Here is a 9,969-nt window from a genome sequence, read left to right on the forward strand (position 1 = left end):
TTACAACTTACAAAGACGTTGTAAATCTGTTTTTGTGTTTGCAATGGGACCACCATTCTGTCCTAGAAAGAAGCAGCCTTCGTCGTCCGTATATTCATCTTGTCTAAGTAAAGCCAGTGGCCGTATCTTGGTAAAGTACAACTCAAACCACTGTTGAATTAAATGAAAATATCAGCAACCAGATTGAATTTGGAATACATTATTCAAGTCGTTTAGACTGTGGCAACATACAGTACCTCTTCTTCTTCCTTTCTGAGTGTACAGGCCACTGAATTATCACTGAATTGGATGGTCACACCACTTGATGTCTGCTGTCTATCAACCCAACCTGCAGTCTGTAGAGCAGATGGTATACATGAATGAGCACAATTTTTTTGAAACAGGTATAATTTCTTACCTTTAAATGTATGCAAAGCATTTCATGACTGAGATGATTTAATTTTGTTGTGCAGGAATAAAATTTGGACACTTGCGTACTTTGAAAGTCTCTATACTCTTCAAAGATTTGTTGTATACCACAGACAACACGCCCATACAAAAGTATCGGAACTGTGTCGTGTAGTTTGTTGCCACGTTCACTCCAGTCTTAAGTTTGGCAACCATACTGCGCATCCACGGAGTGACGTCTTGCAGAAGCTGCCGTTGCTCAGCTGGAGAGCTAATTATAACCAACAACAGATGAGAGACACATATTAGACGCCTTATGAACACTAATAAAGATTGAAACCATAAGTCATTTAAAGGGAGAATCTAACCTTTCCGATGGGTCTTTGACTATAAAGAAGCCCTTGCTTTTCAGCCGGTCGATGAGGGCACGGAGGGGATCTTCCTCATTCATTAAGGAATCAACCTCATGGTACTCCCAACGTCTGCCCACTCTCGTCCATTCTTTTTGGGATATTTTGGCCTTGGTCAACTCAGCGTTACGCTCTTCTTCTGTGTTGTCCTTCATACAGGCCTTCTTAAGGTGACTTGACAAATTTTCATGAGGCTTCTCACATAACAGGCAGTAGACAATACGCCTATCAGCGGCCATCCTTCAATAAATGCAAAAAAACACACACACAGAGAGAGAGAGAGAGAGAGAGAGAGTTCATTGAAATAGTGAAATACCAATGTTATGAGTAGGATGTCTGATCCATTGAGCTTTGCTATCTGCTCCATGTGGTACTTACTTGTCAATGCTGCTTGACAACCAAGGAATACCAATCCTGATGAGTTATGTAGGCCCTGAAAAGGAAAATAATTTAAGAAAAAATCATTTCACTCAAATGGTCTAGTCAGCTTGCTGGTTATTAGTACATCAACATGTAGTTTGCTGTCTTCAGAGCATGAATGCACATCTGTCCCAAAGAGTTTAAACATGGGTCAGATTTCTTTAGAATAACAACAGAAAAATATGTTTTACTGTGTACCATACCGTTTATTGTAGCCTCCACAATTCCAATTTCCGTCAGTGAAATGTTCCAACTTCTTAGCGCTCTCTGGGTCAAAAGGCGAGTCAGACACACTAGTTTGTGAACAAAAATTTTCAGGTCGTCTTTTAAACTGTGGGAGTGAGCGTCATATGTGACAATCATGTAGTGGATTCCCCATATACGATGCCATTGCAGTGGTCTTCAGATGTGATGTCTCTAGCAGTGGATTTCACATATGATGCAACTATGGGTTAGTGAGCATTTGTGGTGGTGGGTTCCACATTTGGAAGTGTGTTCCACATTTGATACTTTTGGCAGCGGTCTTCACTAGCGGAGCTAGTAGGTTTGCTAGGGCCGGAATCGTATGCGAATCCGCAGGTATACCATGGGTTTGAGATTTTTTCGGTTCTGCTTAAGGCCTTAACCCTTGAGAGGTTAGCTTAAGTGGGGCACAGTGCACCAGTACTTATCGGTGCTTAAGCCTGGTTGTCCGTGGGGGGGGGGGTGGTACCCAGAGGGGGGGGGTGTTTGCCACTTTGTGTTGCGGGCTTAGCATAGAGGGTGTTAGCTAGTTTGATTAGCGTGTTTATTTTGGGTTAAGTTTAGGAGTAGGATACAGGGTAATGCTCCCAGGCTCACACACACGCGCGCAGGGGACAGAGAGGAGTCTTTGGAGCCTCTGTGAGCAGCTGCAGCCTGTGTGAGAACATGCACTGTCTCCTAGGCCTCTCTGTGCCTCTCCAAGCGTCAGGGGTCAAACCAGAGGTCAAGCTGTAGCTAGTAGGCCTCTGACAAGGCCTCGGCCTAAGTTTGGGCCTCTGTGAGTAGCTGCAGCCTGTGTGAGCACAAGCACTCTTCCCCAAGCCTCTCCAAGCATCAGGGGTCAAGTCAGAGGTCAGCAGTAGCTAGTAGGCCTCTCACAAGGCCTCAGCCTAAGCTGGAGGATTGGATTAGATTGTAAATTAATTTTGGGAGAACAGAGTCTAGGTTGTGCTAGCTGTGGAAAAGGGGATAGGGAAGAGGTTGGGCCTCTGTTCGTGTATTAATCGGGGTTAAGTTTAGATGTAGGATACAGGGTAATGCTCCCAGGCTCACACACACGCGCGCAGGGGACAGAGAGGAGTCTTTGGAGCCTCTGTGAGCAGCTGGGGCCTGTGGGTGGGTGTGTGTGTGTGTAGGGGTGCTGCAGTGGGTATAGCACAGCATCTAGGCCCAAGTTGGGGCCTCTCTGAGCAACAGGCCCCTCTCACTGTCCCTCTCTATCACCTGCGCGCGCTTGTATGCGTGTGTGTGGCTGTGCTTGGTGGGGGGGGTCTAGCACAGCTCTCTGTGTCTCTCCCTGCTCCTAGGCCCAAGTTGAGCCCGTCTGAGCACAAGCACTCATCCCCAGGCCTCTCCCGGCCCGTCCCGTCACAGTAGCTAGTAGGCCTCTCACAAGGCCTTAGCCTAAGCTAATGTGTGTGTGTTTGGGGGGGGGGGGCGCTCAGGATTGGGTGAGATTCTAGATTAATTTTGACGCTCCGGACGCAACGCCGCCACCCCCGTCTCGCTGTGACCTTGCATCGCGGAGATAGGCGGTTGGCTAGGGCCAGAATCGTATGTGAATCCGCAGCTAGCGTGACATGTTCATCACATACGACTCTTGACTTAGCGGGTTTTCACTCTTGGCCCCTTAGTGGCAGTATGGGAGAATGACAGTCTGTTACATTTTCCATCACATACGAGTCTTGAGTTAGCGCTTTTTCAGTCTTGGCCCCTTAGTGGCAGTATGGGAGAATGACAGTCTGTTACATTTTCCATCACATACGAGTCTTGAGTTAGCGCTTTTTCAGTCTTGGCCCCTTAGTGGCAGTATGGGAGAATGACAGTCTGTTACATTTTCCATCACATACGAGTCTTGAGTTAGCGCTTTTTCAGTCTTGGCCCCTTAGTGGCAGTATGGGAGAATGACAGTCTGTTACATTTTCCATCACATACGAGTCTTGAGTTAGCGCTTTTTCAGTCTTGGCCCCTTAGTGGCAGTATGGGAGAATGACAGTCTGTTACATGTTCATCACATATGACTCTTGAGTTAGCGCCTGGAGGTTTGCTAGGGCCGGAATCATATACGAACCTGCAGGTATACCATGGGTTTGAGATTTTTTCGGCTCTGCTTAAGGCTTTAACCCTTGCGAGGTTAGCTTAAGTGGGGCACAGTGCACCAGTACTTATCGGTGCTTAAGCCTGGTTGTCCGTGGGGGGGGTGGTACCCAGAGGGGGGGGGGTGTTTGCCACTTTGTGTTGCGGGCTTAGCATAGAGGGTGTTAGCTAGTTTGATAAAAAAAGTTGACCATTCCCACTTCAGAGGTGGACCTGTGGGTGGTAGCATGGAGCTACGAGTCTGAAATTCAAGTCAGACCTTCTGCACATGACCCAGATGGAGCGTGCAAAGTTTCATCTCTCTAGCTGTAACGCAAAGCAATGTGCCTGCAAAAACTACTTTTTTGGCGATTTAACATTTTGCCAATTTTACATTTTTAGCCAAAAAACTCCCTTATGTTGGTCCGATCAGTATGAAATCAGAATATGTTTAACAACGGGACGTCACAAACAAGCCAGGCTCAGTTTGGAGTGGGTGGATTATTCCCGGAAGGAGATAAACGGTTCGAAACATACAAGGTTTCCCTCTTCTGCCTCGGTAACGCTAGGTGCTAGAGGGATGGGACCAAGACGCAAGGCACTGCCTAGAGGCCCCTGACAACTGTTCCAAAAGTGGGATCTCTGAGACACCCACAAAAAAAACTGTGAAGGAAAAACATAAAAAAGTTGACCATTCCCACTTCAGAGGTGGACCTGTGGGTGGTAGCATGGAGCTACGAGGCTGAAATTCAAGTCAGACCTTCTGCACATGACCCAGATGGAGCGTGCAAAGTTTCATCTCTCTAGCTGTAAAGCAAAGCAATGTGCCGGCAAAAACTACTTTTTTGGCGATTTAACATTTAGCCATTTTCAAATTTTTGGCCAAAAAACACACATATGTTGATCAGGTGAGTAAATATATAGCGTTGCTAGGGTACATATGGCGTTTACTATGCTAAATACTGTGGTTGCTATGGTGGTTACTGTGGTCATATTCTGGTGGTTGCTAGGTTGTTGCTAGGATAGGAGGTAATAGCCACAAGTGCACCGGGGTGCAGTTGGTTTTTTGGCCACAAGTCGTGCAGCGTTGGTATTAGACTGGCGGCACCCCCATGCGCCCCCATGTTTTCTGACGCTCCGGACGCAATGGCGCCACCCCCGTCTCGCTGTGACCTTGCGTCGCGGAGCTAGGCGGTTGGCTAGGGCCAGAATCATATACGAATCCGCAGTTAGCGTGCTTCCACATGCGGGGGGGGGGTCGGGATTCACATGTGAGCGCCTCCCTAGCGTGACTAGTGTCGCCCTCGTGTGGAAATCAGGCAGCTATGCCTCAGTGTTTTCACTCTCACTATCCCTGACTATGATAGGAGGTAATAGCCACAAGTGCACCGGGGTGCAGTTGGTTTTTTGGCCACAAGTCGTGCAGCGTTGGTGGTAGACTGGCGGCACCCCCATGCGCCCCCATGTTTTCTGACGCTCCGGACGCAATGGCGCCACCCCCGTCTCGCTGTGACCTTGCGTCGCGGAGCTAGGCGGTTGGCTAGGGCCAGAATCATATACGAATCCGCAGTTAGGGTTAGGGTTAGGTTAGGGGAAAATGATATTTGGTGGAGTGGGTGACTGTGAGTGCACTGGCCGATTGGATCCAACCACACCAACAAGGAGGGGAATAGGGTATGAAAAGGTCAACTGTCTATAAATAAAATAATATGAATATGAAAATTATTTAATAAAGAAATAGGTAAATTAGAAAAGAAGGAAAATAAATAAACAAACAAACAACTCATGAAGGGTTAGGATAAGGGGCTGGCTAGGATAAGGGGTGGGGGGCTGGAGGTTAGGTTGAGGGATGGGGGTTAGGTTAAGGGGTGGGGGTTGGAGGTTTAGGGATGGGGGTTAGGTTTAGGAATGGGGGTGGGGGTTGGGTTTAGGGATAGGGGCTGGGGTTGGCCTAGGGGTTAGGGTTAGGTTAAGGGGCTGGGGTTAGGGTTAGGGTTAGGTTAGGGGAACATGATATTTGGTGGAGTGGGTGACTGTGAGTGCACTGGCCGATTGGATCCAACCACACCAACAAGGAGGGGAATAGGGTATGAAAAGGTCAACTGTCTGTCTATAAAATAATATAAATATGAAAAATATTTAATAAAGAAAAAAGTAAATTAGAAAAGGGAAAAAAAGAAGAAAAATAAATAAATAAATAAACAAACAACTCATGAAGGGTTAGGATAAGGGGTGGGGGGCTGGAGGTTAGGTTGAGGGATGGGGGTTAGGTTTAGGAATGGGGGTGGGGGTTGGGTTTAGGGATGGGGGTGGGGGTTGGGTTTAGGGATGGGGGTTGGGTTTAGGGATAGGGGCTGGGGTTGGCCTAAGGGTTGGGTTAGGGTTAGGTTAAGGGGCTGGGGTAGGAATGTAGCCAAGTGGCTGAGGGTTAGGGTTAGGGTTAGGTTAGGGTTTATCCTTTACCAGGACCCCCGGATCAGAGGGGAAGACCCCAGAGTCGGGTTGGGGTTAGGATTAGGGATTGGGGTTAGGATTAGGAAATGGTAGGGGGGGTAGAGGTTAGGGTTAGGATTAGGGATTGGGGTTAGGATTAGGAAATGGTAGGGGGGTAGAGGTTAGGGTTAGGATTAGGAATTGGTAGGGGGTAGGGATTGTGGTTGGGGTTAGGAATTTGGTTGGGGTAAGGAATTGGTTGGGGTGGGGGGGGGGGGGGGGGGGGGGGGGGGGGGTTTGGTTTAGGGTTAGGGTTAGGTCAGGGGTTAGGTCAGGGTCATCCCACTCATCACCAGGATTAGGGTTAGGGTTAGGGTTAGGGTTTAGGGTTAGGGTTAGGGTTAGGGTTAGGGTTAGGGTTAGGGTTAGGATAGGAGGTAATAGCCACAAGTGCACCGGGGTGCAGTTGGTTTTTTGGCCACAAGTCGTGCAGCGTTGGTGGTAGACTGGCGGCACCCCCATGCGCCCCCATGTTTTCTGACGCTCCGGACGCAATGGCGCCACCCCCGTCTCGCTGTGACCTTGCGTCGCGGAGCTAGGCGGTTGGCTAGGGCCAGAATCATATACGAATCCGCAGTTAGGGTTAGGGTTAGGTTAGGGGAAAATGATATTTGGTGGAGTGGGTGACTGTGAGTGCACTGGCCGATTGGATCCAACCACACCAACAAGGAGGGGAATAGGGTATGAAAAGGTCAACTGTCTATAAATAAAATAATATGAATATGAAAATTATTTAATAAAGAAATAGGTAAATTAGAAAAGAAGGAAAATAAATAAACAAACAAACAACTCATGAAGGGTTAGGATAAGGGGCTGGCTAGGATAAGGGGTGGGGGGCTGGAGGTTAGGTTGAGGGATGGGGGTTAGGTTAAGGGGTGGGGGTTGGAGGTTTAGGGATGGGGGTTAGGTTTAGGAATGGGGGTGGGGGTTGGGTTTAGGGATAGGGGCTGGGGTTGGCCTAGGGGTTAGGGTTAGGTTAAGGGGCTGGGGTTAGGGTTAGGGTTAGGTTAGGGGAACATGATATTTGGTGGAGTGGGTGACTGTGAGTGCACTGGCCGATTGGATCCAACCACACCAACAAGGAGGGGAATAGGGTATGAAAAGGTCAACTGTCTGTCTATAAAATAATATAAATATGAAAAATATTTAATAAAGAAAAAAGTAAATTAGAAAAGGGAAAAAAAGAAGAAAAATAAATAAATAAATAAACAAACAACTCATGAAGGGTTAGGATAAGGGGTGGGGGGCTGGAGGTTAGGTTGAGGGATGGGGGTTAGGTTTAGGAATGGGGGTGGGGGTTGGGTTTAGGGATGGGGGTGGGGGTTGGGTTTAGGGATGGGGGTTGGGTTTAGGGATAGGGGCTGGGGTTGGCCTAAGGGTTGGGTTAGGGTTAGGTTAAGGGGCTGGGGTAGGAATGTAGCCAAGTGGCTGAGGGTTAGGGTTAGGGTTAGGTTAGGGTTTATCCTTTACCAGGACCCCCGGATCAGAGGGGAAGACCCCAGAGTCGGGTTGGGGTTAGGATTAGGGATTGGGGTTAGGATTAGGAAATGGTAGGGGGGTAGAGGTTAGGGTTAGGATTAGGGATTGGGGTTAGGATTAGGAAATGGTAGGGGGGTAGAGGTTAGGGTTAGGATTAGGAATTGGTAGGGGGTAGGGATTGTGGTTGGGGTTAGGGTTAGGGTTAGGGTTAGGGTTAGGGTTAGGGTTAGGGTTAGGGTTAGGGTTAGGGTTAGGGTTAGGGTTAGGATAGGAGGTAATAGCCACAAGTGCACCGGGGTGCAGTTGGTTTTTTGGCCACAAGTCGTGCAGCGTTGGTATTAGACTGGCGGCACCCCCATGCGCCCCCATGTTTTCTGACGCTCCGGACGCAATGGCGCCACCCCCGTCTCGCTGTGACCTTGCGTCGCGGAGCTAGGCGGTTGGCTAGGGCCAGAATCATATACGAATCCGCAGTTAGCGTGCTTCCACATGCGGGGGGGGGGGGTCGGGGATTCACATGTGAGCGCCTCCCTAGCGTGACTAGTGTCGCCCTCGTGTGGAAATCAGGCAGCTATGCCTCAGTGTTTTCACTCTCACTATCCCTGACTATGATAGGAGGTAATAGCCACAAGTGCACCGGGGTGCAGTTGGTTTTTTGGCCACAAGTCGTGCAGCGTTGGTGGTAGACTGGCGGCACCCCCATGCGCCCCCATGTTTTCTGACGCTCCGGACGCAATGGCGCCACCCCCGTCTCGCTGTGACCTTGCGTCGCGGAGCTAGGCGGTTGGCTAGGGCCAGAATCATATACGAATCCGCAGTTAGGGTTAGGGTTAGGTTAGGGGAAAATGATATTTGGTGGAGTGGGTGACTGTGAGTGCACTGGCCGATTGGATCCAACCACACCAACAAGGAGGGGAATAGGGTATGAAAAGGTCAACTGTCTATAAATAAAATAATATGAATATGAAAATTATTTAATAAAGAAATAGGTAAATTAGAAAAGAAGGAAAATAAATAAACAAACAAACAACTCATGAAGGGTTAGGATAAGGGGCTGGCTAGGATAAGGGGTGGGGGGCTGGAGGTTAGGTTGAGGGATGGGGGTTAGGTTAAGGGGTGGGGGGTTGGAGGTTTAGGGATGGGGGTTAGGTTTAGGAATGGGGGTGGGGGTTGGGTTTAGGGATAGGGGCTGGGGTTGGCCTAGGGGTTAGGGTTAGGTTAAGGGGCTGGGGTTAGGGTTAGGGTTAGGTTAGGGGAACATGATATTTGGTGGAGTGGGTGACTGTGAGTGCACTGGCCGATTGGATCCAACCACACCAACAAGGAGGGGAATAGGGTATGAAAAGGTCAACTGTCTGTCTATAAAATAATATAAATATGAAAAATATTTAATAAAGAAAAAAGTAAATTAGAAAAGGGAAAAAAAGAAGAAAAATAAATAAATAAATAAACAAACAACTCATGAAGGGTTAGGATAAGGGGTGGGGGGCTGGAGGTTAGGTTGAGGGATGGGGGTTAGGTTTAGGAATGGGGGTGGGGGTTGGGTTTAGGGATGGGGGTGGGGGTTGGGTTTAGGGATGGGGGTTGGGTTTAGGGATAGGGGCTGGGGTTGGCCTAAGGGTTGGGTTAGGGTTAGGTTAAGGGGCTGGGGTAGGAATGTAGCCAAGTGGCTGAGGGTTAGGGTTAGGGTTAGGTTAGGGTTTATCCTTTACCAGGACCCCCGGATCAGAGGGGAAGACCCCAGAGTCGGGTTGGGGTTAGGATTAGGGATTGGGGTTAGGATTAGGAAATGGTAGGGGGGTAGAGGTTAGGGTTAGGATTAGGGATTGGGGTTAGGATTAGGAAATGGTAGGGGGGTAGAGGTTAGGGTTAGGATTAGGAATTGGTAGGGGGTAGGGATTGTGGTTGGGGTTAGGAATTTGGTTGGGGTAAGGAATTGGTTGGGGTGGGGGGGGGGGGGGGGGGGGGGGGGGGGGGTTTGGTTTAGGGTTAGGGTTAGGTCAGGGGTTAGGTCAGGGTCATCCCACTCATCACCAGGATTAGGGTTAGGGTTAGGGTTAGGGTTTAGGGTTAGGGTTAGGGTTAGGGTTAGGGTTAGGGTTAGGGTTAGGATAGGAGGTAATAGCCACAAGTGCACCGGGGTGCAGTTGGTTTTTTGGCCACAAGTCGTGCAGCGTTGGTGGTAGACTGGCGGCACCCCCATGCGCCCCCATGTTTTCTGACGCTCCGGACGCAATGGCGCCACCCCCGTCTCGCTGTGACCTTGCGTCGCGGAGCTAGGCGGTTGGCTAGGGCCAGAATCATATACGAATCCGCAGTTAGGGTTAGGGTTAGGTTAGGGGAAAATGATATTTGGTGGAGTGGGTGACTGTGAGTGCACTGGCCGATTGGATCCAACCACACCAACAAGGAGGGGAATAGGGTATGAAAAGGTCAACTGTCTATAAATAAAATAATATGA

General features: G+C 49.0%; 1 protein-coding gene across 1 annotated transcript; it reads right to left on the reverse strand.

Annotated features, from left to right (window-relative positions):
* LOC121678570 lies at positions 1–1,502 on the reverse strand. Its single transcript, XM_042058192.1, has 6 exons — positions 1,421–1,502; positions 1,176–1,230; positions 756–1,037; positions 478–658; positions 237–335; positions 1–150 (listed from the first exon to the last, which is right to left on the reverse strand). Exons 3-6 carry the CDS (start codon positions 1,034–1,036, stop codon positions 1–3), a joined length of 711 nt encoding a protein of 236 aa, XP_041914126.1. The 5' UTR covers position 1,037; positions 1,176–1,230; positions 1,421–1,502.
* Between the last annotated feature and the right edge of the window lie 8,467 nt (positions 1,503–9,969).

This window comes from Alosa sapidissima, chromosome 12 (genome assembly GCF_018492685.1).
Source record: "Alosa sapidissima isolate fAloSap1 chromosome 12, fAloSap1.pri, whole genome shotgun sequence".
In the NCBI taxonomy this organism is placed as follows: domain Eukaryota; kingdom Metazoa; phylum Chordata; class Actinopteri; order Clupeiformes; family Clupeidae; genus Alosa; species Alosa sapidissima.